The sequence below is a fragment of the Lentinula edodes genome, assembly GCF_021015755.1.
Source record: "Lentinula edodes strain Le(Bin) 0899 ss11 chromosome Unknown C8R40scaffold_4, whole genome shotgun sequence".
In the NCBI taxonomy this organism is placed as follows: domain Eukaryota; kingdom Fungi; phylum Basidiomycota; class Agaricomycetes; order Agaricales; family Omphalotaceae; genus Lentinula; species Lentinula edodes.
Window position 1 is genome coordinate 468,378 of NW_025764310.1, and position 25,114 is coordinate 493,491.

At 45.7% G+C, this 25,114-nt stretch overlaps 10 protein-coding genes across 10 annotated transcripts; 7 read left to right on the plus strand and 3 right to left on the minus strand.

The window, feature by feature from the left end:
- The first annotated feature begins 1,019 nt into the window (after nt 1-1,019).
- C8R40DRAFT_1085922 (uncharacterized protein) lies at nt 1,020-2,551 on the plus strand. The gene is made up of 7 exons (XM_046227330.1): nt 1,020-1,234; nt 1,295-1,531; nt 1,590-1,652; nt 1,708-1,765; nt 1,834-2,113; nt 2,184-2,464; nt 2,524-2,551. Exons 1-6 carry the CDS (start codon nt 1,122-1,124, stop codon nt 2,327-2,329), a joined length of 897 nt encoding a protein of 298 aa, XP_046090380.1. The 5' UTR covers nt 1,020-1,121; the 3' UTR covers nt 2,330-2,464; nt 2,524-2,551.
- Nucleotides 2,552-2,620: 69 nt separating this feature from the next.
- On the plus strand, nt 2,621-5,025 carry C8R40DRAFT_1158687 (calcium-activated chloride channel-domain-containing protein; the record flags this gene model as incomplete). The annotated part of the gene is made up of 4 exons (XM_046229769.1): nt 2,621-2,850; nt 2,904-3,177; nt 3,228-3,629; nt 3,685-5,025. 4 exons carry the CDS (start codon nt 2,621-2,623, stop codon nt 5,023-5,025), a joined length of 2,247 nt encoding a protein of 748 aa, XP_046090381.1.
- A 312-nt stretch (nt 5,026-5,337) lies between these two features.
- C8R40DRAFT_589936 (uncharacterized protein) lies at nt 5,338-5,925 on the plus strand. Its single transcript, XM_046235551.1, has 2 exons — nt 5,338-5,393; nt 5,445-5,925. Exons 1-2 carry the CDS (start codon nt 5,372-5,374, stop codon nt 5,702-5,704), a joined length of 282 nt encoding a protein of 93 aa, XP_046090382.1. The 5' UTR covers nt 5,338-5,371; the 3' UTR covers nt 5,705-5,925.
- Nucleotides 5,926-7,774: 1,849 nt separating this feature from the next.
- On the minus strand, nt 7,775-9,252 carry C8R40DRAFT_1085937 (dienelactone hydrolase endo-1,3,1,4-beta-D-glucanase). The gene is made up of 7 exons (XM_046227331.1): nt 9,138-9,252; nt 8,916-9,064; nt 8,786-8,821; nt 8,668-8,727; nt 8,468-8,600; nt 8,319-8,407; nt 7,775-8,240 (listed from the first exon to the last, which is right to left on the minus strand). The coding sequence occupies exons 1-7, from the start codon at nt 9,169-9,171 to the stop codon at nt 7,986-7,988; spliced, it is 756 nt and encodes a 251-aa protein (XP_046090383.1). The 5' UTR covers nt 9,172-9,252; the 3' UTR covers nt 7,775-7,985.
- Nucleotides 9,253-10,370: 1,118 nt separating this feature from the next.
- C8R40DRAFT_1158689 (uncharacterized protein) lies at nt 10,371-12,512 on the plus strand (the record flags this gene model as incomplete). Its single annotated transcript, XM_046229770.1, has 10 exons — nt 10,371-10,422; nt 10,450-10,645; nt 10,703-10,782; nt 10,813-10,903; nt 10,963-11,158; nt 11,216-11,272; nt 11,331-11,447; nt 11,502-12,085; nt 12,165-12,282; nt 12,342-12,512. The coding sequence occupies 10 exons, from the start codon at nt 10,371-10,373 to the stop codon at nt 12,510-12,512; spliced, it is 1,662 nt and encodes a 553-aa protein (XP_046090384.1).
- Nucleotides 12,513-12,990: 478 nt separating this feature from the next.
- On the plus strand, nt 12,991-15,365 carry C8R40DRAFT_1036252 (MFS general substrate transporter; the record flags this gene model as incomplete). Its single annotated transcript, XM_046223564.1, has 12 exons — nt 12,991-13,180; nt 13,243-13,262; nt 13,322-13,332; nt 13,382-13,460; nt 13,517-13,785; nt 13,848-14,114; nt 14,175-14,237; nt 14,289-14,425; nt 14,492-14,563; nt 14,618-14,649; nt 14,703-14,787; nt 14,845-15,365. 12 exons carry the CDS (start codon nt 12,991-12,993, stop codon nt 15,363-15,365), a joined length of 1,746 nt encoding a protein of 581 aa, XP_046090385.1.
- Nucleotides 15,366-15,506: 141 nt separating this feature from the next.
- Nucleotides 15,507-17,847, plus strand: C8R40DRAFT_1085946 (aldehyde dehydrogenase). The gene is made up of 11 exons (XM_046227332.1): nt 15,507-15,723; nt 15,779-16,100; nt 16,169-16,390; nt 16,449-16,624; nt 16,678-16,920; nt 16,981-17,087; nt 17,144-17,199; nt 17,256-17,315; nt 17,372-17,410; nt 17,481-17,553; nt 17,605-17,847. Exons 1-11 carry the CDS (start codon nt 15,691-15,693, stop codon nt 17,726-17,728), a joined length of 1,455 nt encoding a protein of 484 aa, XP_046090386.1. The 5' UTR covers nt 15,507-15,690; the 3' UTR covers nt 17,729-17,847.
- Nucleotides 17,848-19,698: 1,851 nt separating this feature from the next.
- Nucleotides 19,699-22,005, plus strand: C8R40DRAFT_590105 (uncharacterized protein). Its single transcript, XM_046235552.1, has 3 exons — nt 19,699-20,050; nt 20,101-21,658; nt 21,712-22,005. Exons 1-3 carry the CDS (start codon nt 19,905-19,907, stop codon nt 21,898-21,900), a joined length of 1,893 nt encoding a protein of 630 aa, XP_046090387.1. The 5' UTR covers nt 19,699-19,904; the 3' UTR covers nt 21,901-22,005.
- A 399-nt stretch (nt 22,006-22,404) lies between these two features.
- C8R40DRAFT_1245523 (uncharacterized protein) lies at nt 22,405-23,744 on the minus strand. Its single transcript, XM_046233624.1, has one exon. The coding sequence runs from the start codon at nt 23,676-23,678 to the stop codon at nt 22,659-22,661; it is 1,020 nt and encodes a 339-aa protein (XP_046090388.1). The 5' UTR covers nt 23,679-23,744; the 3' UTR covers nt 22,405-22,658.
- Nucleotides 23,745-23,753: 9 nt separating this feature from the next.
- C8R40DRAFT_1036448 (uncharacterized protein) lies at nt 23,754-24,674 on the minus strand (the record flags this gene model as incomplete). Its single annotated transcript, XM_046223582.1, has 1 exon — nt 23,754-24,674. A coding segment is annotated over one exon (921 nt), but the record flags the coding sequence as incomplete, so codon positions are not given.
- Nucleotides 24,675-25,114: the final 440 nt, after the last annotated feature.

Here is a 25,114-nt window from a genome sequence, read left to right on the forward strand (position 1 = left end):
GGCAGAAAGCACTGGGAGTGCGTGGAATGGGTGGCGGGATATATTATCAACACCATCGACTACGCCATCACATACAGTGCACCAACGACGGCGACACCGAGCCCAGGAGGGGGCCTCAAACCCTACGCATACGTTGACTCCGACCACGCAGGCTGTCAGGACACCTACCGATCCACGTCGGGATATGTCTTTTTCATGGCTGGCGCCCCGGTGTCGTGGTGCTCTAAACGACAAGCGACTGTGGCGCTATCAACTACCGAATCGGAGTATATCGGACTCTCCAGAGCAACCCAGCAAGCCGTCTGGCTGACGTCTTTCCTATCCGAGGTCGATCTCAGTCAGGAAGGACCTGTGGACATGGCCGGGGACAACTTCGGCTCAGTTTGCCTCACCGAGAACTCCAAGCGCCACGCGCTGGTGAAGCACATCGAGATGCGCCACCACTACGTCCGGGAGAAGGTGGCCAGTGGCGAAGTTCGGATCCAACGAATACGATCCGGGGAGAATGTAGCTGACATATTCACAAAGGCCCTCAATGGTACGACCCATTCGAAACTAATTTCATTGCTTGGACTCCATCGTACGGAGTAGGGGGGGTGTTGGAGATACTCCGTACGTACATAATACACAGTCGGAATCCCGTAAGACGGTGTTATTACCATATACTATACAGTTATAGATTTATCACGCGCGGCGGCGTACTCGTACACCTCAGTTGTCTTACAGTCAACTGAGGTGAGCCTATAGCCTATATCTTATGTTTAACTTACTCACTTAGTGCAGCTTAGATTAAACTAACAGGTACATATCACAATTCAGTTGTCTTACAGTCAACTGAGCTTAGATTAAACTAACAAGGTGAGCTCACTAACAATTAGATACTTGTACGTACTGACGGTACCCGTTAGCCTAACTCTACATTAACAGGAATTTACAGATATATAGTGAAAAGACAATGGCAAGACGGACTGGCAGTATGAACGAGTGTGTCACGTCACGTGATATGACCCACCCGCCGCGCTCCATCCGCTTTTCTTCTTTCTTTGCTATGCATTTACAACACTTCAACAGCTATCCTCTCATAACTATCTGATTCATCATACATACTGCGATTCAGTACAATGCATACAATCAATCCCAGTCGTGAACTTAAAACCATGTCAAAACACGCCTTTTGCTATGAATGTCAGGTCACGAAACGTGTGGGCGAACTAAAACTTTGCAGTCGTTGTCGGTCAGTTTCACATCATTCTTATTCTGTCAATCTCTATGTTCGACTTCTCTGTATACTTAGAAATGCAAGGTACTGCTCTGCAGAATGCCAAAAGAAGCATTGGAAGACGCACAAGGCGTTCTGCAAATCCCCAGACAAAAGTAAACTGGAGACGGACGACGAGTCGTGGAAGAATGTCTTTCAGGAATATGGTCACAAAAAAACGAGTGTGCTCACCCCGGTCACGGAAAGTGTCCAGCAACAGTACGATCGCTTGAAGGCTTGGACGGATAAGTGGAAGCCTACGATACTCAATTGGTGGGTTATGTATATACCTATTGATGACTTCGAAATCTGCTTAAGAGTATCACTGTAGGGCGCTATGGTCGATGAACATTCCCTCTCCTTCGACTAGAGAAGATAAGCTAACTAAATTCACGTATGTTATCTTTCGGAGATATGAATTTATGAGTTCGACTCTATGTGGATCACAGATTCATGTTTGAGCTTCAACGACGCGCAAACCCGCCTACACCAGAGCATTACTTCGAAGTACAATCTCGTTGATACTCTCTCATCCAACGCTCTGACTGCGTATTCCCTATTCCATGTCTAACCAGATGCACGGTGCAGAAATTATGCACGCATCCGAAGTAATCGCACTTCTGAATTATATGAAGCGAAGTGATATCCTAGAGGAATGGCGAAAAATTCCTCGTCGAAAAGACACTATCCAAATAATGATTGTTTGGAAAGGACATATAATTTACTGCGAACGACATGTACCCAACTTCAAAGACCTTAGGAAGAAGGCTCGAGATGACCCTACACGTCTTGGCTATGATGCGCTGGCAAATAACTGGGTTGAAGAATTAAGGAAGGCTATTGATTCTGCCGACCGTGAGTGCTAACCTTTTCCGTGATAAATCTAAATACGCGACTGAACTGAACTAATTTTTCATCTACCTAGCTGAATACCATCAGAAATTTTACAATCGTACTTGGGGAGAGGTTGCAATGGAGGCAAGCTTCGTGAGTGGCCTGACGGCGGTGCGCGGAGCAATTGAGGAAATCAGAATCCGAGAAGAAGGTCAACTTTCGAGCGAAGTAGACTAGTCTTCATAATATTATCTTTAACAATAATCTTACAGCACCATACTGATTCCAACTGAAGCAGCTAAGTATATTGGAGGGTACTGCTTATTATCAGTTTTAACTTCTTAGAGGGAATGAGATGCATCGCTTGTGCTCGTGAGAATCCCACTCCAAATATGCGTTGTTCCAATGACGCACTGACAGTGATAATGTAGTCCCTTCATTTTCACCACTGACGTTAATATACGCCTTACTCTTACTCTTGTACCACCACCTCTCACAATAACAGGCTCTTGCTTGAGCTCTCGAAGAATGGACGTTGATTTTGTGATATCTTTTCGGGCGTCGAAGAAGACCAGCATCTCGAAAAAGCAGACGAAAGATGAAGCTCGAAAGGCCGAAATTCAGTATTCTCGTCTATTGGAAACTCTTAGCTATGGCGGCCTCAAGGCAGTAGGGAGAAGAGGAGATTCTCTTGGCCACCTTCTGGTCTTTGTCTCTTGTCCAGATAAACTGGTGCAGAACTTGATCATAAGGGAAAGGTTAGTCGTGTATTGTACGAGCTAGTCATTTATCTATACTCAAGCATTTACAGGCAATCAGATTTTTTGTCCGGTCTTCCAGTAACGCCTATTACTAATGGTAACGAATCTATGCCTCTAGCCCCTTCCGACCGTTTGCGTCTGGTACATGCATACATCACATCCATTCCTTCTGACGGAGGGTTGGGTGTGACCCCAGGATCGCCGGAATGGGATCTTGTTGAATCCATATTTTGTTTGCACGACAAATCGTTTAACGAGCAGTGGATACACGCTTGGACAACGAGTAAGATTGCCTCCGTTTCAGATGGCCGGATACGAGACCAGGTGTGTGTATTGCATTTTCATTAATAGCCCTTACTGATATGTACTCATAGTTCGGCGAATCTGTTGCACTCTATTTCTCTTTCCTCGACTCCTACACGCGCGCACTCGTCCTGCCAGCTATGATAGGCATCTCATTCTACTTCTTTGGTACATCATACTCCCCCATCTATTCGATACTTACCGTGTTATGGTCCATTGGTTTTGTGGAATGGTGGCGAGTGCGAGAACGGTTAATCTCACTTCGATTCGGGACCAGGGGATCCTTCCGCGTAGAGAAACGGCGGGCACAGTATGACCCAAAGTTTTCTTGGTGGAAGCGGGAACTGAGGATGCTTGCCAGTGTGCCTGTCATTCTAGGGTTCGCTGCTCTGCTTTTCGCGCTCATGACTGGAATCTTTGTGTTTGAAGCTTTCGTCACTCAACTGTACACTGGTCCCGGGCATAAGTTTATTGTAAGTCAGATTGTCTTATAGTGAGCCCTTTACATTGTTTACAACTACTTTGCAGTCATTTAGTCCGACGGTCCTTTTCGTGATATTAGTGCCCCGACTTGTTGCCGTTTTCCAACTATGTGCCCAGTATTTTACTCAATGGGAAAATCACGCTCACCACTCATCATACAATTCCTCTCTTACCCTCAAAACATTCATCTTCACCGCACTCGTTGCCTACCTCGGTCTTGCCCTCAGCGCCTTCGTGTACGTTCCTTTCGGTGAAGGCCTCATGCGTATCGTCCAAGTATGGCTCTTCAACGGAATCGTGCCTCATACAGGCAGTCAGATGAATGCGAACCTGACTGACTCGTCCCAAGCCCCTCAGAAAGCTGAGTTTTGGGATGTGGATGCTTCCAGTGCGGAGACGAAACTCAATCCTGGAAGGCTCAAAGACCAAATGTTTGCTTATACAGTCACGAACCAGATTGTTAACACCTTTGTTGAGATTGGGCTTCCGTACGTTCTGCGCAAGATCACCGCTTTCCGAACCAAAAAAGCAGTTCCTTCAAATGGCACTGGGTCTTCGCTCGGAAAGAAAAAGGTGGTGTTCGAAGATGAGAAAGAAAAGGGTGGACAAGCGGAGAAGGAGTTCCTTGACCAAGCTCGGGCGGAAGCAGCGTTACCAGAATACGATGTCTTCGGCGATTACTCCGAGATGGTGATTCAATTTGGCTATGTCGCGCTTTGGTCAACAATATGGCCATTAGCTCCCGTTATGGCGCTGCTGAACAATCTTCTCGAATTAAGAAGTGACGCCTTCAAAATCACCGTCCACGAACGCAGACCCACTCCAGTTCGCACAGATACAATAGGACCATGGCTCGAAGCGCTAGCGTTCTTGTCTTGGCTCGCTGCATTGACCAACAGCGCGTTGGTGTACCTCTTTTGCCCTCGCGAACATTCGCAGTGTACTTCTTCCGACTTTGGAGGGTCTGAATCTGCTATCGAGCGTGTTCATCGTCACTTGGTTGCTACAGCCGGTAAGGAGGGTATTGACGGAATATGGGGCGAGCATGGAAAAGGTCTTGGTGCGACGAAGGAGCTTTTGGTTATGGCTCTGTTAGTGGCGCTAACAGCAAGCCATGGATACTTGATCGTTCGTTCAATCATGCGGCATGTTATGGAGAGATTATTATGGAAAGGTAGCGAAGAGGTGAAGGAACGCGAACGGGATGAACGGATGGTGAAGGAGGTGTTCTTGAAAGGTCTCGGAGGGGGAGTAGGAGTTGAGGTCGATGTGGATGGAAATGGGTTCAAGAACTTTAATGTAGCTAATAGCAACGTCGAGGGTGTCGGATTTTGGGACCACGATGAAGGGATGGATGAGATCAATAGGATTTCCAAGGAAGCTTAGATCGGGAAGCTCACGCTGAATAACATTGATTTCAAGGCTTGCAATGGACTGGCGGTTTTTGTTATGATACTTAAAATATATGTAGTGTTCTATCTTATCGCGATGTGTACTGCCGATCATGAATTCATGCTAGTACGGACTTGAGAATCGGGAAACTTTTTCGTTCGCGTTCCGCCATTGTTCAATAGTGATGGTCCTCCGTTTATGAAGCCATTCGTAGTCTTCAGTTCTAGCGATACTGGCGATTCAGTGAGCAAAAATCACGACAACTTTTTCGGTGACCTCAGTCATCTTTCTGTGTTAAAAAAGAATCACTCACCTTGTAGGCTTGTACTGATCTCTAGAGATGTCGGTTTTCTTTTCCCTAAGTTTGTGATTTTTTACTTGTGTTTGTAGAAAGATATAGAGGAGCCACTCAGCTTGTTTTATGATGTTTTATTGCTTTAGCTTTAGGGACCATTGCCCTTCAGCTCAACCAGTTGGCACCCGGATCCGATGTGGTGTGTTCAACAACTGGGAATTGGGGGAGGGGATGAAGGGCCATTCATTGACAAAGCACTTCATTGGAAAGTACACCCCCAATACTATCCGAAGTGCAATGTCTAGCCCAACACCGGCACAGCTACCAAATGTCTGCAGATTATGCGGGCAGGTATGTCATTTCCTCGTAGTGGGATAGCTTCCTGCCTTTCGCTGTGGCTACAGGACATAGTTTCACTTCAGCTATGAAAACAACAATAATGTTTGGGTATAGTGTTCGGTACATATTTTATGACATTAAAACAAAATGTCTAGATGATGTGAGACACTTCGAGCCTCGAGCTTCACTACGTACCCAAGGTGTATATCATATATAGATGAATCTATTCCCTTGCTACCTCGGGTTGTCCATTAATCTCCTAGAGTTGCCTAGTTGCATTGGTACCTAAAAACTAGTGCCGTTATTCAAGTTGACTTCGTTCTTTGCTTCCCCCTTGGTCCATGGCGACAGGTTCCACATCTCGAGGAAATTAAATGGTGGCGAAATCAAAATAGCGATGGCAATCGAGGCACTCGAACTCATGCGAAAAGATGTCGAACTCGAGAATGGGATTGAATGTTACTGGAGGGTTGAGAGAGGATGCTCGCCCGTTTTGCGTGCGGCCTAAAGTCTCTGTCTTTTTCTACCGTATTGACTGACCAACGCGACTTCCTCGTTTCCTTTTTCCTGTTTAAGTGGTCGGAGGGTGCCTATGTAAGTCTGTCTAAGTGCGCGGGGGCAAAAACGATGTTGTGGTACAGGCGCTAATGCCTGCCATGCAGAGCCAAAGGGCGCTTAATCGTGCTTATGGAACGTGTTCCAACATTGCAACCTCTGTTGTTCTCTCGAACGTCCTCCATATTCCTTCAAGCTTCGAGTCCGATGATCCTCTCTGCCACCGCCCATTACTCCTATGATTTTTGTTCAGCAAGCACCGGGCGCATGACATGCCTGATGAGGGCCTTATAATCACGCACGTTAAACCCATTTCTATAGATTTCTATCTGGTATAGTCTGGTATGCGGGAACACTCAGGCTAAAAAGATGACGATCCGAGGAGATAAAATGACGGGTGAATCACGACGTTTCGGTGTATCTATATACTCGCTCACTCCTGCTGAAGAGGCTTGGTACTGCGAGAGGCAAGACTCCGAGGCAACTTGTCATCCTCGGTTGCTGAAATGGTTTGAACGAGAAAGATAAGAATAGTCCCTTCATCAAGTTTCAAGTCCGATGAAATTCTCTACCAACATCCGTTATTCTTCTGCTCCCTGTTTAGAAAGCACCGGACGCATGGTATACATGAAGAGGTGGAAACCTTGTCCAACAACGGCCTTGCCATATAATGTCACGCTCGTTGAGCACAGGTATACGGGAACTCAGGCTACAAAGATGAAGATCCGAGAAAAGAAAACGACCGGAAATTTGACCCGCGGCCATTTAATGAATATTCTCTCGCCCACTCCTGGTGAAGAGGCTTGGTACTGCGAGAAGCAAAAGAGGCAAAAGCCCGGGGCAACTCGTCCTAACTCGTCATCTTGGGGCCCTGAAATGGTTCGAACAGGAACGGTAAGATAGGCCTAGACTCTATATAGTCTGGTTTCAGCCATTCAGTACCTCGTTATTTTTTACCCTCTTCAATAAAATTTTCATCCCAACAAACCAAACGTGATATTCCTCAGTTGAAACGTTATCATTCTCTTTATTTAAAAAGGAATTACTCACCTTGAGCTTTTTGAGGGTCTTTAGAGATGTTCATTTGCTGTACATTTTTTTCTGAGTTTTTATCTTTTCAGTGGTGTTTGTTATGATATAGAGTCTATAAGATGTACTCAGCTTGTTTTGTAATGTTTTATTGCTTCAGCTTCAGGGACCATCGCCCTTCAGCTCATCCAGTTGGCACCCGGATCTGATGTGGTGTGTTCAACAACTGGGAATTGGGGGAGGGGATGAAGGGCCATTCATTGACAAAGCACTTCATTGGAAAGTACACCCCCAATACTATCCGAAGTGCAATGTCTAGCCCAACACCGGCACAGCTACCAAATGTCTGCAGATTATGCGGGCAGGTATGTCATTTCCTCGTAGTGGGATAGCTTCCTGCCTTTCGCTGTGGCTACAGGACATAGTTCCACTTCAGCTATGAAAACGACAATAATGTTTGTGGATAATGCCCAGTACATATTCTGCGACATTGAAACAAAATGTCTAGATGTGAGACATTTCGAGCCTCAAACTTCACTATGTATGCACCCGAAGTATATATCATGTATAGATGAATCTATTCTCTTCTTACCTCAAACGTTTGATGAATTTTTCTCCTAGAGTTGCCTCGTCGTATTGGTACCTAAAAGCTGGTGTCGTGTCAAATTCATCCTTCGCTTCCCCTTTGGTCCACGGTGACATACGAATTTCGATATACATGGACAATCAAGTCCCTTTATAAATACTTCGAAAACCATTCGACCGTCTCTTTGAATGCGCCTTCCTTCCCTGCTTTTACCTTCGGATCACTCATATCGCCTCTCACAGCAAACCCATGCTTACATCCTTCCCAGTGGACCCGTTTATAACCCGGAGCAAATTTTCCTTCGCCCAAAATATCGTCTGCCTTCGCACAAGCTTCGAGGGGGAAGGTAGGGTCGAATTCGCAAGAGTTAATTAGGAGAGGAGCTTTGGAGAAGTTGAAGTAGTCCTAGGTAGCAGATGAAATGGCGTTAAATTATCAAGAGCGGACAACAATGAGGAAAGTAAAATTGCGAGATAAACAAACCTGTAGGCTTTCTGGAATGGATCGAGCTGGATGTGCGATCATAGCAGCTTTGACCTTATTCTCAATAGCTAGAGGGAAGACATACGACGCTGATTTAGAAGAACCAAGTCAGGGCCTAATTTCAGGATAATATATTGCAACCTACTAACCTCCAAAGCAGTAACCGACAGCCCCAAAAACCGCAACACCCCTCTCTTTCAATCCTTCGTATACTTTATCAACAAAAGGACGTGTTTCTTCATATCGATGTTTCGCCAACCAGGCTTCTCGATCGAAAACTATCTGTTTGAAAGGACGAAGTTGTTAGTCCAATCAAAAACTGTGCAGGTTAAACCATGAACATGCTTACACCGGCCCCCAACGCATTCTCACCCACAGGGTCCCCATTGAAGTAATCAATCCCGATAGTCTTGATAACACATAATGGTCAACGCAGTCCTCATTCGGGATCGTCCGAAAAGACTCACCAAAAACCCGTTATCCGCGAAAGAATCCACGATGAGCTTCAAAGTAGGATGATGAGCACTTCAGTTTTGATTTGGCAACAGCATGGAAGCAGAAGCACAGCATGGAGGTATAAGTATGGCAGCAACCTACCTGGTTGTTGATTAACTGCATACCAAAGACGTCGGAGAGGTACAAGACAGCTTTGGTCTTGTCGTAGTCCTTGGAAGGAGTACCGACGTAGGAATTTACACCTCCGATACTCTCCCATTGTCCTTTGGATTCACCTTCGTGGATAACACCTAGTATGCCAGTGTTACACAAATCGTTAGTAATTTGTCTGGGTCTTGTCGATTTAAAATATATGGGCCTCACCCTTAAAACAGTCATCACAAAAAGGAGAGCCCATTTTCGATATGAAGTTCCTTCCAGATATAATGCCACTTGGATAAAACCATTGATTTTATATCCCGTCGAGGATATCTTCCGAAAAAGCTGTCATCCAGCTGAGGTCAGAGCTGGTCAGAGGGTCGTGGAAATTTGTGACCGCGTTCGAAGACTGTCTATTCTGATTCACGTTGAACACGTACCTACTTTCCTCTGCATGATATGCTACCCAGGATGATCGAACACAGAGGGTTTCCAGATCAGCATAACTCTCGCACGTGAACTCTCTTCCTCCAGACTTCCCAGGACCCGGACAAAGTGGTGGAAGCTGTTTTGATATTGTTAGAGGCTAAGGATAGGCCTCAAGCAAGGAAGGCCGCTGCGACCCGAAGGCGAAGTGCGAGAAGATATTAACTGCAGTGACGATTGGAAAGAAATTATGGAAGATTTTGTTATCGATGGAAGAGGATGGAAGTCGAGCAGGAACGCGATTCATCCAAGTCAATTTGTATGTGAGTTATCATTGCGACTCATACGAGGCGAATAACATCACTACTTTCAGATTTATACGTTCCAGATGTCAAACCTGTATCATACACATGTTGTGCAAGACTGACCTGATTTTGTACCCCCGCTGTGTTTTTGATGGTTACATTGCGTGCACGAATGGCATATCAATGAGATTGGTACTTTCTGTTACCTTAGCTTTTTCGCTCATTTCCGTCCATCTTATTGGCACTGTTAGAGGAATTGAGTCGACTTATACTCCGTATCGGGACAGATAGCAAACTATATTCCATGGGAACACTTTTATTCGAACAAGGAGGCATGTTCAAGATTACGGGTCATCAAAATAGCCCCATTCTCATTGAAAATCTATGTGCGGCTTCGTCATTTGGCTAATATTTCCATTTGTTCTGGGTTCGTGACCCTTTTTACAAGACCTGGGGTAAATCTCTTGGAAAAGCTTGGGTTTCAGCCAATCGTCATCAATTCCGCAAACCGCAAAACTTTTTTCACGTTCCAAATGCACCTACATGGGTAAAGACATGTTTGGTCGTACTTCAGTCGTTATCGTGGGTGGGCTTATCTGACGAGTTTCCAATTCATATGATGATGCAGATGTTTTAGTTGCGGGATCCCGAAGCTCTGTTGTGCCTCAGCAGTTTTTAAGCAGTTTTATCTCGCCATGCCTACTTTGATTACCGTCCTCAACCCACAATGTGGCCAACATCTCTATCATCGTCACTCTATCTTGTTCTCCAAGGACTTGGTTTTCTTAACTATGAAAACCTACCAGACTCTAATTCACCTTTCTGTCGAGCGTTTCCTGGAGACGAATCGTGGCCAACAGAGGACATGTGGAATGCTTTGAACGCTTCGATAGACGGAAGGTTGATCAAGACCGTCCCTGTAGGCAGCCCATGTCATGATCCTCACTACGATAAAAACGCATGCAAGCACGTTCAACAGAATTGGCATCAGACAGAAATGCAGTCTGTATCATGCTCTTTCCTCGAAATAATTTCGAACTAATCGTGTTATCGGTGCAGTATTTCTCATCCATCCTCGATTATGGACGCCGTATTTTTGAACAAGAGTTGTGATCCGTTTACCCCAAGAGAATCTCCGTGTTATGTTGGATCCTATGTTTAGTACACAGTAAACGTATCGGAGCCCATCCATGTCATGAAGACAGTTGAATTTTCCAAGAAACACAACATGCGGTTTGTGGTGAAAAATACTGGCCACGAGTAAGTTCCCGCTCTGGTATATTACATTCATAACAGTTTTTTCTGAAAGCCATGTTCAGCTACATGGGGCGCTCCACCGGAGCCGGAGCTATATCCGTATGGATGCACCATCTCAAGGAAAAGGAGTGGTTTGATAGCTACTCATCTCCGGGATACACTGGTCCTGCCATGAAGGTACAAGCCGGCGTACAAGGTGCAGAGGTCAATGCTGAAGCCACGAAACACGGACATCTGATAGTCGCAGGGGAGTGTCCGGTAAGCTTGATATCATTGTTTTATCCAAATATTTCCGACCGCTTGCTTCTTTATTAGTCTGTAGGGTTTGCGGGAGGATATATTCAAGGAGGCGGGCACTCTACGCTAAGTTCGGTGAGTTTTGTGTATAACTCTAACTTGAAACTACATTCATCGTTATGAATTTGTGTAGGTTCTTGGGATGGCAGCTGATCATACTCTCGCGTTCGAAGTAATTACCACAACAGGCGAATTTGTTACAGCTTCTCCGACAGAAAATTCAGATCTATATTGGGCCTTGAGCGGTGGGGTGAGTTGAGTTCGTTCATTTTGTATTCCACTTGGATTAAGCATTGCCTATCAGGGAGGCGGAACGTACGGTGTAGTCTGGTCTGTCACAGTCAAAGCCCATCCGGACATACCGGTGACCAAGGCGCGGCTATTTTTCTCTTCGGAAGAGATTTCTCGCGACACCTATTGGGAGGCTATCACTGCTTACCAGCAAATAATACCATCTATCCTTGACACTGGTTCTTTCCTCGACTCGACTTACGATGTCAACAAATTCCGCATGGATCCTCTGATAGGACCCAATGTTTCTTCGTCGACAGTTATGTCTGTTCTGAGACCATGGCTGTCTACACTCGATTCTCTTGGGATCAAATACGAGTTCAGCTTGACTGAGCACGCGAAATATGTTGAGGCCGTAGCAGGCTACGATAATTTCGACATAATGGGATATCAACTTGGGGGAAGACTACTTCCGAGAACGCTGTTTGAAACGACGGAGGGATTTTCAGAGTTCATGCAGACAATCAGGGACATTGTAGAGGGTGGAGCCTATGTGTGGGATATTGGGCTTAGGCCGTCATGGGAAGCAGGAGGGTACTCAGACAACGCTATCCATCCGGAGTGGAGAAAAGCCGAGAGGATGTATAATCCGGTTCTGTGCGTGTATTTTCTCGAATGTATTCCGAATTTCCATTCATTCATCATTTGTTTGTTCCTTTTCTGCGGTCGTGCATAGATTTTTTGACGATGACGATCCTTTAGAACGGATATGGGACGATCAAAGACGAATAAGTGTTTTGTTTGACGAGCCATTGAAGAAATTAAGTGCGAGTGGTGGGGCTTATGCTAACGAGGTTCGTAGTCCAAGATACTCCTGAAAACTTGAACCTCTCTGATAATCGCCGCTCTAAAGGCCGATCCCTTTGCTCCGGACTGGAAAGCCGCGTTCTACGGTGAACACTATGACCGCCTGCTGTCTATAAAGGACAAATGGGATCCAGAGCAGCTCTTATATGGAACTATCGCGGTCGGAGGTGATCGTTGGGAAGTTATCGAGGATGGGAGATTGTGTAAATCTATATGAGAGAAATGCACGTGTTACTTTACCAACTCATGGCAGGAGTGACCCCGAAGAGATCAGAGAGATCCTCACCTTTACCAGTCAAGTTGTTCATGTGAAATCATGCGGTTCTACGGCCGAACAAAGAAGGAAAGGTATGAAAGGTACCAACAATTGCTGTCGGATACCCGTCACCTTCAAGTGCCATTCCATATTCGCAGGAATCTGAGAATTTTAGTCGTATTTAGGTTTCAAGAACTTATCAAGGCTCGAGAACCAGATGGAAGAATATCAGATAAGTCGTGCATTATCTCATCTGATAAGATACTCGTGGATATCTTACCATTTCAGTCCAAGGTTCCTCGCGGCGTCTATGTACTTCGAATTAAATCCGACCTCACGGTTCTCCCGTTATACAGCAGTCGAACTTCGAGCGCTTTAAAATGGACATCCTAGTTCGGCTCATCCTTCTTGCATCTCTTCAGTCTCAGCTTCAACAACAATGGCTGACTCGAAGTTTCTCAGCACTGAAGACACCTTGAAATATTCATCGCGACAGGCCTCCGATAAACGTTCAGGATTAATTTCCAAGGATTCTGAATCTTCTGGTATTGCGTCTTTGAACACAAGAAAGCCAAAGCTACCGCTTGGATGGAGGATAGCGATCCTGACGCTAACGTGTTTGGCAAGCTGTAAGTACTTTCATTCGGGGAATACTCAGCGGTATTCGTTATTCTGACTGTTGATTTTGTAGTCGGAAATCATTGGTCGAACGTACGTGTATCTTGCTAGATAGCGATGAAGCCGTACGTTCTGATATCGGATTATTATAGGGTTTGATTGTGTAGGTCTTCCCTAGCGAAGTTAAAACAGTGAACAACTTCGTTATACAGTGCTTTGAAGACGACTATCATCAAGGAAGTCCATATCAACAACTCCCAGTTTGCTACTCTAGTTGCCTGCACTAATCTGGTATGCCAAGTTATGCTTCTGTCATCGTTCTTCTTATATAACTGCGAGTCATATAGGTTAATACATTTCTATGCATCGGCCTCGGGTTCTGTATCGACACATGGGGTGGGCCTCTATTCTCTGTCATCATGGCTTTGTTCCACTTGAGCGGAAGCATTGTCATGGCGGGAAGTGCAACGAACAACTTCAACAACTATCCTGTTCTCATTGTCGGGAAAGTCCTCGCTGCCATTGGTGATGGCTCACTGGATAACGCTCAACACCGTATCTTCTCAACGTATTTTGCTCGAGGAGGGGGTTTTGCATTTTCGATCGGAGCTATCTGGTGATCGTCCCTTCGAATCGCATCCAATGCTCACCGTGTCTAATCTGATTTTTCCTTATCAGGGGAGTGGCTAACCTTGCTCAATTCACAGGACAGTCCACCGCCAACATTATTGCGACCAACCTCGGAACGTACGCCTGGGCGCTATGGATTTCCGCCATCATCGCGCTGTTCTCCGTTATTTGCGCGGTCGCAGTATACGTATTGGACAAGTGGCTGGTTGTCAAATACGAGGTGACTGATCATACGGATGGTGCTACAATGAAAGGTCATCTTCGTCGTGGTGTGTTCAGTTTGAAAGCGGTAAGGCAGTTGCCGGTTACTTTTTGGTTAGTGAATTTTTTTCTTTGTGGTATGCAGAGAGACGTTTACTTCGGTCGTTGATGTAGGATCGTGGTTCTATTCTCTGTCTTCGAAAATGCTGGTGTGCAGTCCTTCGTGTCTATCTCGACGTAAGACCTTTTCCAGGTTACAGGTGAACATATTAATCTATGATTCCCCAGCCAATTCGCACAACAACGGCTGAAAAAGGGTGCAGTCATCGGTGGATGGGTGTCGAGCTTCTACTTGCTCCTTCCTGCATGCTTAACACCAGTCCTTGGGATTGTCATTGATCTTTATGGACAGCGGGTTTCATTTTGTGAGCATACATATTTCTGTTGATACACCTGGCAAATCTGACTCGGTGCAATCTGTCATCACTTAGTGTTTGTATCGGCGCTGATGTTCCTTATCTCAATGTTACTGCTCAAGTTTTCTCATTCGGTCCCGACATTCAGTACGTCAGAGAAATTCTGTTACTTCACAAAGATAATTGATCTCCCTTGAACAGTCGCCGCGTATGTCTTTTACGCCTTAGCTCAGGTGGGGTTTTCTCGTTTGTGATCACGAATAAACTCAGAGATTTATGCAAACAGTGTGTAACACCTGCACCCCAAGTCGAAATCATTCGGAGTATCATTGCGGATCCTCAATGGTTTGCTACTGCTTTTGCTATCAAGAGTAAGTCATTCTCCGTTTGGGCAATACTTACATTCAACCGCACTATCAAACGCATAGAATCCGTCGTGCAAGCCTCTATCGTGATTATCACCACCGCGGCAGGGAAACTTCAAGATGATACAGCTAATGATTCTCTGGACCCAGCAGTCACTCTTTGGCTTGTTTATGCATTCGTTTGTACTGCAGTCTCTGGTGCACTATGGGTAGTGGCGAATTGGTTCCCGACACCACTGCCCGCGGCAAGATTGAGCCAGGTGAAGCCTTCAAGGATGCAGGAAGAGGTCAAAATGCTTTTGGCTAGAAGAGCTCATACTTCATCTGTCGGATCCGACATCGATATTGCAAGGGTAGACGAGGGAGAGAAGGAAGATGGTGCTGACGATGATGGAGAGTTCGAAGAGAAGAAGCTCCTGTCTGATGAAAAGGCACTGAAGAAGGCTAAACCAGGCATGGACGGAATGCGGTGGATCTTCCTTGTTGCTTCAGCAGGCATCATTGCGATTGGATGGATCATGTTCGGATTGGGTGTTGAGTGGGGCGTTCATGGAAGTGTTATCGCAGGAACCACTGGTGAATGAGTGGTTGCTTGCCTTGTTGACGTATCACTTAAGTATAACTCGTACGATTTGAACTGAATCTTGTTTCTTGGACTGAAGGCAATTAAAATGCAGCATATAGTCATGTAATGCAACGCGTTCATGTGCTCATATGTGGCGCAGGTACATTCGGAAATGATCCGATCTCAATTGGTTCTTAACCCAAGCCTCACTCAAAGAATCTGCCCAACTTTGTTCTTCACTTACCACCACCGTCCACGACGGGAGTTACTTCGTAAGCAGTTGTTCACACAGGCCAACACGAGTCCTTCTTTTTCTCTCTTTTCCTTTCCATATCTTAGCCAGTATGATCGATACACCACTTGACGAGATACCAAAGGTGAGCCATCGCTGTATAACGTGCAGCTACCATGCTGAACAGATAAACTATCCAGATCAACGCCTCTCTACATGCTACGTTTGCTACCAGGAAAACGTTCTCTTTAGCATGGCGCCAACATCAACTTCTACAAATTGCTCGGATGTTGCAAGAGAATCACAAAGCTATTGCAGACGCTATCTATGCAGATCTTGGAAAGCCTGCTTTTGAAGTGTATATGACAGAACTCAACTTGATGCTCGATAGAGCTATCATATCAGCTAAGAGAGTTCCAGAATGGGCAGCGGTGAAGAACCTCGAGAACCATCCTGATTTACCGCCTCATCAGAAGGGCTGGAAGCCGAGGGTTACGCCAACGCCAAAGGGCGCCGTTTTAGGTGCGTCTTCGCGCTTCTTCTCCATCTAGCAATTTCAACGAAAAGTGTCTAATCTCAAAAACTCGCAGTGATTTCTCCCTGGAATTACCCTCTTATCCTTTCTATCCAAGGAACTATCGGGGCTATCGCTGCTGGTTGTACTATCTGCCTCAAACTCAGCGAAGTCACGTCGAATTACGCTGGTTTGCTACAACAGCTCATTCCCAAATACCTTGATCAGGACGCGGTCAGAGTTGTCTGTGGAGGTGTACAAGAAGTAACGAAGGTACTTGAGCAGAAATGGGATCACAGTAAGTGGTGCCTTCAAAAGTAGCGATGGAACTTTACTTATTCATCCCCTTCTACCAGTCTTCTACACTGGGAACGGGACTGTTGCACGTATCATCGCCGCGGCTGCTGCAAAGCATCTCACGCCGCTTACTCTCGAGCTTGGAGGCAAAAGTCCTGTGATCATCGACCCAGAGTATGACATGGAGCTAGCGGCAAGACGAGTTCTTTGGGGAAAAATCAATAATTGCGGACAAGTGAGCACGTCCATATAATCATCACTATACGCCCGAATTTACATTCTTTGAAGGTCTGCGTCTCTCCAGATTATGCCCTCGTCACGCCTTCCACTACTGCATCATTCGTAGAAAATCTCAAGAAAGCATACGCATCTTTCTACCCTGATGGATCGTTGAAATCCGACTCGTACGCCCGGGTCATCAACATGCAACATTTCAACCGAATTAAGAGCTTGTTGGAGCGTACCCAAGGCAAGGTGTTGATGGGTGGAGGCATGGACGAGAAGGAGCGTAGGATTGAGCCGACTGTTGTGGTGCGTCTCGGTTCCGCGTCTCCTGGGACTGAGTCCAAGTAAAAATGACCGCACATTCAGCTCGTGAAACCAGGCGACGTCTTGCTTGAATCCGAAACGTTTGGACCTATCTTGACGTTATTGGAAGTGGATGATATGCGTGCTGCATGCGACTACATCAGCGCTAAGTTTGTACCCCAAAGTCTCCCATAATGCTCTTCTGTTGACTCAGGTTGCTTTCTAGTGATCATCCCCTTGTTTTATATGTATTCACGCTGAACGAGCAACTGCAACAGGATGGTCAGTCCCGTATTGCATCATGTATGAAAATAGCTAAACGTTTCATTTCATTGCAGTGCTCAAGGCAACAATGAGCGGGAATCTTATATTCAACGATACTTTTATGCAGATGGATGGTAAGGCTTCCACTGTATCAAAACCCATCCTCCGTTCTCACACATTCGTATCTTAGTCAAAGTACTACCATTTGGAGGGGTGGGCGAGTCCGGATGTGAGAGTCTCTACTATCTCGCTCCTTCTAAACACCGCTAAATTATTATTTTTTATGGATGGTGACATAGATGGACGTCAAGTACTCGAAAACACTTTCAATTGCTTCACGTACGAACGGACCTCACTTGATATACCTCCAGAGTACGTATACGCCGCTCATACACCATCGTCTGCTTATCGCTTTTATTACAGAGTGGAAGATAAGATTTATCTCCGTTACCCACCGTACACTGAACATGCGTTTGAGGTTGAGTGTGCTCCGGGTTTGAACGTCCAAATACCAGAGAGTACCCCGGAGGAAGGATTGGTACGTTAATGGGTGTTGTACAGCGTGCTTTCGAGGGCAAGGCAGTAGTTTGTAAGGATGAATAATTGTATGATGTATGTACTATCACTGTTTAAATAGACCAAGATACCAGAAAGACTCACAGCCAGGGTGCTTCAAATTCTAAGCTTCCTCGATGCAATATCCTCTCCAGGTTTATAATTATTACTTTTACTATGAGTTGTAATTCCCCCTTTACAACATTTGTAGTGTCCTTTCGACTGGCTCTAGTCACTACTGTTTTTTCATTCCAATTGACAATGTAGATTGGCACCGTATATTTCCGTTCATGGATACCGTTCCCACTAGCAGTGCGTATTCTTCCTTAAATTCTGACGAGATTCAAGCGCTACATAGCGTACCTCATACAATATCCGAGACCACGAACAAGCGGCTGTCAGTTATGGCCGAGACCCCGGTATTTCGTACGACCTATACTTATGGTATGTACCTTCAATGCCTCCCCACAGCGGCCACTCTTCTCACCCAGCCTGTACAGGGAAAAAACCAATTTAGACTTTTCTTCGTTTCATTCACAAATTTCCATTTTGATTGGAGATACCAGGCCAACCAGTAACGCAGTATTGGCTACTTAGTAGTATCCGTATATGTATACTTAGTATCCTTCCCTCTTTCATGAAGTCGTGATGAACAACTGAATATTCGTCTACATTTCTGGCTAGACGCCGAACGTCGAAGGTTTTCCTAGAATTCGAAGGGATATATTCGATGATATCCTCAATATAGTCCATGTTCTTGATGTGATCTGTACACTGAGAATGGTGGTATCAGTATGGTTACTACAGCAGCATCAGAATAATAAATATCTGTACTTTTCGCATCTATGTATATACTGCGAAGAAGTACAATGCACGCTCGATTAGTTCAAAGTTCAGGTTGTTTATTGAGCAGTTGTCTCGGGGTAAGTGAGGAGGGGGAACCAAATATAGCTGAAAAGCGCGTCGGAAGTCGGGATTTGTATACAAAAGTTATTTGTGTGAGCGTGAGAATAAAACTTGGCCTTTCCGGGGACAATGCGAAAGATTTTGAAAACGAAAAAGGTGCCTCAGTTTGATCGACTCTACTCCACCTACTCCACTGTCCGCCACAGTTCGACGTCCATGGGGCATCTATTGTGACTTGATCTTTTACCGACTGCTTCGCTGGCCAACTCGTAGCGTTAATGGTGGTCGCTGGCCTCTAATTACCACTCGAATCAGCTCACAACATTCCTCCTTGATCAGTACCAGGATTCAGTCGTCAAATTCACTGTGGCCGTTAACCAGCTTGCTTTCATATTCTCTCATTCCCACCAAATTTTTATAACGAACGCAATCGACTTGCGGAATTTTACAAACGTCCGGCAGTCTTTACTTGTTCTTCTCAACGGAACTCACAGTCGTTACTGATAATTCCCACTATTTACGATCATCGTCAAGCCATATTTCATTCATTATTTGCATTGGATGAATACTTGCTCGGCCCAAAGTTCTTGCGGACATAGGTCATACCTGAGGCGGAGGCGGCGGGAGAAAATTCAGAGTGATGTCAAGTCAAACCTGTCTTTGAGGACAAGAGAAGGGACGAAGCCAGATGCTTGGAGAATGAATCAAGTTCAGGGCACTGAACGGTCTGGTAGACGGGTCAACAACGACGAGGTTATCGATCACAACGCTCCGGCTAAACGCTCAAGTAACCAGCCGCTTACAACGCGGCATTCATCATCGTAAGTTCACGTAAATTTCATGAAAGCATGAATTTTGACGGAATTTTGTTGACGGATAATCATTATTAGCTCTTGGCATAAGCGATCCTTACTAGACGACCTCGAGCTCAGAATGTCGCATATCGTGGATGTTGACCTCAGCGTGGCACAATCATCCAGTTCTTCGACATCCCAGTCGTCTATGTCGAGTACGTGATACAATTATATATCCAGTTCAATTGGTTACCTGCTAGCTCTTTAGGTGCCGCAGTCACAAGTGCATCAACCACCAGCGTGTCTGCCCCGACCAGCACATCTGTCACGGCGTCTACGACTGCCCCGGCCTCTTCTACTTTTTTGTCGACAACTTTCACCAGTCCCTCCTCGAATACTCTGAGTTCGACTTCGACTTCCCCAACCGTGTCGTCGACAACGTCCATCAGTTCCTCGTCTCCCTCACTGATGTCCTCCTCTACTCCATTTTCAACATCGTTGATAAGTCCCTCGTCAACCCCACCCTTAACCCCAAATTCTTCGTCAAATACAGTGACTACTTCCGCTTCATCTACTTCCTCCATATCACCGTCTACGACTTTCACCCGTTCATCGTAAGGTCTTCCATTTAACATTTACCTCACTGTCTGATGAAATCAATCAGAACTTTTTCTTCTTCTTCAGCCCCCGTATTGACTTTGACCTCATTATCATCATCGGATTCCAAGACAGTAGACTCATCAGGATTTACTACGCATACACTATCATCGTCCTCCTCATCCACTCAAAATATTTCCTTTACCATCGCCTCATCTTCGAGTCCTAGCGCGGTTCCTTCCCTTTCCGACACTCTTTCAAGTTTCAGTTACACCCCTTCTCTCAAACACACTTCGTCTATCATCTCAAGTTCCTCCACGCTGCCCCCGAAACCTTCTCCGTCCCTAGCTCCAAACACGAGGTTTGCATCCAATACTGGTGCCATTATCGGCGCCACGATTGGTGGCACAGTAGCCTTAATTGCTGCCACCTTTGTAGCATTTTTAATTTGTGGGCGCATCAGACGGAATCGTACAAGTCAATCTATTGCCGGCAGACGTACGGGAACGCAAGGTTTCGGACCTACTGCGGGTGATTCTACGGAGGAGATGGCTGAACAGGGTGGAGCATCCCTTTCTGCCACAAGGAAACTAGGAATCCTTGCGCGCGCTGTTAGCGGGGGCAGTAGCTCAAGACCTCTCAATAGAACTATTTCCTCTGTGTCTACCGCAGCCTGGCGTTCGCCACTGAGTGATGAGGATGGGGACTTTGAAAATTCAGCTGCCCAAGTACCTTCACCGGTGTCGACCAATATAACACCTGGGTATGGTCTCGGATTTGGGGAGAGTAGCTCTAGTGGACACGGTCAGGACGTCGGAAGATCGAGCAGTCATGGACATCACTCTGGCTCGGCTGAGAGTTCTGGCTCCACGTATAATGCCTCGTCGATACAGTCATCTCGGTCACAAGGATTCAATATGCCTGGATTTGGTCAGGCAGCGGAAACTATGCGTATGGGTCCTCCTATGTCCGCTAAGGATGTATCTTCGCATGGGCATTCAACACTGTTGAACCAGGATCATTCGCACAGCACTGGGACTATTAGCTCTATGAAGTTTAACACGAGTAATAACCACGCCACAAATTCTGCAAGTGAAGGTTCAGGGTCGTCAAATTCGCATTCGCATTCGATAACACCTGGTGCACTATCCGAAAAAACGGCTTCAGCTCAAGCATTGTCGATCGCAATTCCAAAGCTGAAGATAAACGACCACTCAGTCCCTCCGTCGCGTCCTTCATCTCCCAAGTCATTTAAGAAAGGCTTAATCGAGCGGCTTCGCGGAGGACGCAGTTCAACACAAGTTTCGTCATCGACCCAAGTTCTCACTCCAGCTTCATCATCGTACTATCCTTCTTATCCAACCCGGTCTTCGTTGCTTAACCCACCTCTCCCTCTTCCTGACGCTCCATTGGAACCACCAGTGATGCCATTCTTGCAGCCGCCTTTGCCTTTACCTTCACCCGCGCTGACAGATGACTCTCGGATGGATTACACAGATGGTCTTTTAAATCCAGTGCACAGCGCACGTTCGGGAGAGGCAGGTATCAATGTGGGTTCGTTTATAGGCAACAACAGTTCGCTGAGCTTAGGGGATCATGTTGATTATTCCAGGCCTTTCGGTGGAGTGAGATCTTTCATTTTCATTTTTTGAAAATATATTCTAATTTTCGTTGTTAGTTTGTGTTCAATCGGATGGACAGCTCGACAACCTTCACCAGTGCAGATACTCGAATGACACAGCCCGCTGCCGAAACACCGGCACTGCAACATCCTACCGCTCGTTTAGCACACTTCGAAACAGAGTCCATAGCCACACTCGATGCCGTAGGTGACGGCGGTCGAGACAGTTACTTTCCGCCTGGATAACATAAAGTGATGAAACATCGTCAGCCTTATATGCTCGCTCATCATATATCTTGAGATATCGTCTGAGTTGTTGTGATCTCTGCTACTCCCGCTCGCTTCTCAGAGTCGTCTCCTGTTGTCTTTCTTCCTTCGCATCCTGGCCGCTTATACTGGCAATCAATCAAATTTTTCCAACCGCTCTGAGTACACTGCTCTGCGACGCCACCGTTATGATGTTACGATCAACAAACACGAAGAATTGGTATCATCTATATACCCATAACTCTGGTTCTGCCAGCACTTTAGAACCAGGAAAGAGGTCAAGCGAGGAGATCCATCGATGGTGTCATTCATCTAGATCAACACACCTTTGTTACGCCCCAATGGACTTCTCTGTACTGATATAATTCATCTGAATTCTACTTACCTTTTTGTTGGTTATCAGATATTCACTGCATTCCCGCACAGCACACGGTCAATTGAACTTTTTCCCACAGTTCGTTTTCACTGCCATTCATTTGCTTATTTTTTTTTTTTTTTTTGGAGCGTTTATTTACCTTCGGGCGGGCTTTACAATGTCGCCCCCCTCTGGCCGCTGGTACTGCAAGGCATGGCGCCAAGCTTCGTGACCCCCCGAGGAAATGCATTAGGCACTGGCGCTTGTACGCGCACTGTGTGAGACTCCGCGTGTTGACAACTACTGTTTCCCTTCCCAATCTATCTGCGATGGTTAGAGGATTCATAGACAATAAATAACATACCACATATATCATAACTCCTTACCCGACTCCCATGTCAATGCGTATACTCACTAAAACCCCGGTCTCTCGGATTACCTCTGAGAGAATCTCTTTATTTTCTACCACTTTTTGCCAAGTGTTTTCTATCACCTTCCGCGGCATATGCCTTCTGAATTTTTTCGAGGTGAGCAGGCAATCCATCCAAAGTCTGTTTTCTATTGTCCATCTCCATCGATTCATGATTTGCATTCCAGCCAGTGGTGGTTTGTCATTGATTACTCTCTCATTCCTAATTTTCCATATCAGGTATGCCGATTCTGAGATTAGTATACGAAACAGTCTTGATTTTCCTGTTTCTCTTTTTCCTTCGGCGTTCTTGAAGTCTGCCAGGCCACAGCATAGTATGGTGCCGAAGTCAAATTGTAAGTCCGACCATTGTAGTCCGGTTCGCTCCCATGTTTGCTTGGCTAGTCCCCATATTTCCTTTTGCCCGGGTGCAGTACATTCTACTAGGATGTGTTCCAAGGTTTCCGGCTGCCCATTGCATTCTTTGCATTTCCCTCGAGGCTCATATCCTGGTATGTTATCCCAGAACTCTCCGACTTTGTATCCGTTGTGGGTTAGCATCCATAGGAAACATTTTATTTTTTTGTCAAAGTCTTTGTGTCGCAGTGATTTCCAAATGGCTTCCGGTGTTGGGTTGTGTCCATAGATGTTGGTTGCACTTGCAGTTGCTCTGCCTATCCCATAGTTTGTTGCCCGTCGATCCAGTGCTTTGCGGTAGGCTGCTGATTTCATTTTTTTTTGTCTGATGAATTTACTTGCTAGTGATTGCGTGACACTTGTTAGTCGTATCCCGGAGACTCGGAATTCATTGTCCACTGTGAGATCAATCTCATCTTGAGTTTGTTTTTGTCGGCCCTCATTTGCCAATTGGTCTGCTTTTTCATTTCCAGCAATCCCTGAGTGTCCTTTGACCCAGTTTAGGGTTGTGTGTGCCTTCCTTTTCCGCATGCTCGCTACTGTGGCTTCGATTTCACGCGCGTTTTTGATATCCATAAATCCTTTGTCTTCCCACTCCTGTAGGTGGGTTGTGAGGCCTTGTACGTATGTTTTTGAGTCACTATGAATGGTGAGTTCTCGCTCTTCATCTACAGTTTCTACTGCTTCTTTGATTCCGATAATTTCTCCACTTTGGTTTGATTGTTTTACATATTCCGGGAGTTTTATGGCACGATGTGAGTACTCCTCGTTTGGGAAATATACTCCCGCTCCCGCGATGGCATCGTTTGTGCCATTATGTATACACGATCCATCAGTATATGCTTCAATCGTGGGTCCTATATTTATCTGGGTTCTTTCGGTATCAGGTAAGCTTGTATTTTTTTCTCGGTTTGTGAAGATCCGGAAGGCGTTAGCCAGATTTCCCTTTGTAGTAATCCTCCAGTCAAATGTTTTTCCATCTCTGTATCCTGCCGGGTCAAGTTCCTCTGGCTCATAGTCTTCCGGTAGTCGGGAGTTGGGATTCCATTTTGCTGGGAGTAGGTTGAGGAGTTCCTGTGCTTTGTCATAGCATCTGTTTGGGTGAGTGCACCCTGTGTTCTGTCGTATGTTTCGGCACGATGTACAGGCACAGTTTCGTCTATTTGTGTGCCTTGTGGTGTGAGTCAGTTTTGCTATTTTTTCTGCATCTCCAACTGTTTTGACATCGTGATTTTTTCTCAGGCATTTGCAGACATTGTTGTTATGTTGTCGTTTTATCTCTTTAGATTCACTGTGTAGCCATATTGGCATTTGCCTGATGATATTTCGTGAGAAGGCCAATCCATCGAGGCGGAGTCCATGTCTTTTTGCTACAGTGATCATGTCTTGCAGGTCTTTGGGCAGTTTCCTACTATCTGTGTTCCAGGATTGTAGAAATATATTTATTTTAGAGAAGTCATCAATGTTCTCGTATGTTTTGGGTGTGTGGTGCGCAATTAGGGCATCAGCAACATATGTCCATGTTGCCCGTTCAGGGGACATGTCTAAATAGGTACGTAGCCATGTTACCATTATTGCTTCGTTCCTAGCAAGTATATCTAGGATTTGACGGCCTCCATATTCGAATGGGGCTTCTACAGTTTCTGCATTGATACGAACATGGGTTTTCCCATTCCACAGAAAGCTCTGTATTCTCTTGGTTAATTTTTTTTCGATTTCTTTAGGCATTCCTTGTACCTTTGTCAGGTACTGGGTCATGCCACCTACTATCATCGAAATAATCAGTCTCCGTCCTTCCATAGTGGGCTTACTTCGGTTCCATTGTTCTAGGGAACGGTCAATTTTCTCAATTACCTTTGTCCATGGTTCAATTTGGCTGATACCATTCCCAATTAGGGCTCCGAGTGTTCTTATTGCCTCCCCTTCTTGGGCAATTTTGATGTGCCCAGGTATTTGGGTACCATCTTCACCGTTGAGATATCGGGCTTGGCGTATTTTTTCTCGGTGTTCAA

What these genes read in the sequence shown, in the direction of transcription:
- C8R40DRAFT_1245523 (XM_046233624.1), bottom strand. Translation starts at nt 23,678, where the DNA reads ATGGATATCAAAAACGCGCGTGAAATCGAAGCCACAGTAGCGAGCATG.
- C8R40DRAFT_1085946 (XM_046227332.1), top strand. Translation starts at nt 15,691, where the DNA reads ATGATCGATACACCACTTGACGAGATACCAAAG. An exon ending in TGAGCAGAAATGGGATCACA is followed by an intron (nt 16,391 to 16,448) that starts GTAAGTGGTGCC and finishes CCCTTCTACCAG; the next exon opens with TCTTCTACACTGGGAACGGG. An exon ending in GGATTGAGCCGACTGTTGTG is followed by an intron (nt 16,921 to 16,980) that starts GTGCGTCTCGGT and finishes CCGCACATTCAG; the next exon opens with CTCGTGAAACCAGGCGACGT.
- C8R40DRAFT_589936 (XM_046235551.1), top strand. Translation starts at nt 5,372, where the DNA reads ATGTCGGTTTTCTTTTCCCTAA. An exon ending in GTCGGTTTTCTTTTCCCTAA is followed by an intron (nt 5,394 to 5,444) that starts GTTTGTGATTTT and finishes GGAGCCACTCAG; the next exon opens with CTTGTTTTATGATGTTTTAT.
- C8R40DRAFT_1085922 (XM_046227330.1), top strand. Translation starts at nt 1,122, where the DNA reads ATGCATACAATCAATCCCAGTCGTGAACTTAAAACCATGTCAAAACAC. An exon ending in AAGCCTACGATACTCAATTG is followed by an intron (nt 1,532 to 1,589) that starts GTGGGTTATGTA and finishes GTATCACTGTAG; the next exon opens with GGCGCTATGGTCGATGAACA. An exon ending in CACCAGAGCATTACTTCGAA is followed by an intron (nt 1,766 to 1,833) that starts GTACAATCTCGT and finishes ATGTCTAACCAG; the next exon opens with ATGCACGGTGCAGAAATTAT.
- C8R40DRAFT_1085937 (XM_046227331.1), bottom strand. Translation starts at nt 9,171, where the DNA reads ATGGGCTCTCCTTTTTGTGATGACTGTTTTAAGG. An exon ending in AGAATGCGTTGGGGGCCGGT is followed by an intron (nt 8,601 to 8,667) that starts GTAAGCATGTTC and finishes CCTTTCAAACAG; the next exon opens with ATAGTTTTCGATCGAGAAGC. An exon ending in TGTCGGTTACTGCTTTGGAG is followed by an intron (nt 8,408 to 8,467) that starts GTTAGTAGGTTG and finishes CTTCTAAATCAG; the next exon opens with CGTCGTATGTCTTCCCTCTA.
- C8R40DRAFT_590105 (XM_046235552.1), top strand. Translation starts at nt 19,905, where the DNA reads ATGTCCTCCTCTACTCCATTTTCAACATCGTTGATAAGTCCCTCGTCA. An exon ending in ACGACTTTCACCCGTTCATC is followed by an intron (nt 20,051 to 20,100) that starts GTAAGGTCTTCC and finishes GAAATCAATCAG; the next exon opens with AACTTTTTCTTCTTCTTCAG. An exon ending in ATTCCAGGCCTTTCGGTGGA is followed by an intron (nt 21,659 to 21,711) that starts GTGAGATCTTTC and finishes TTTCGTTGTTAG; the next exon opens with TTTGTGTTCAATCGGATGGA.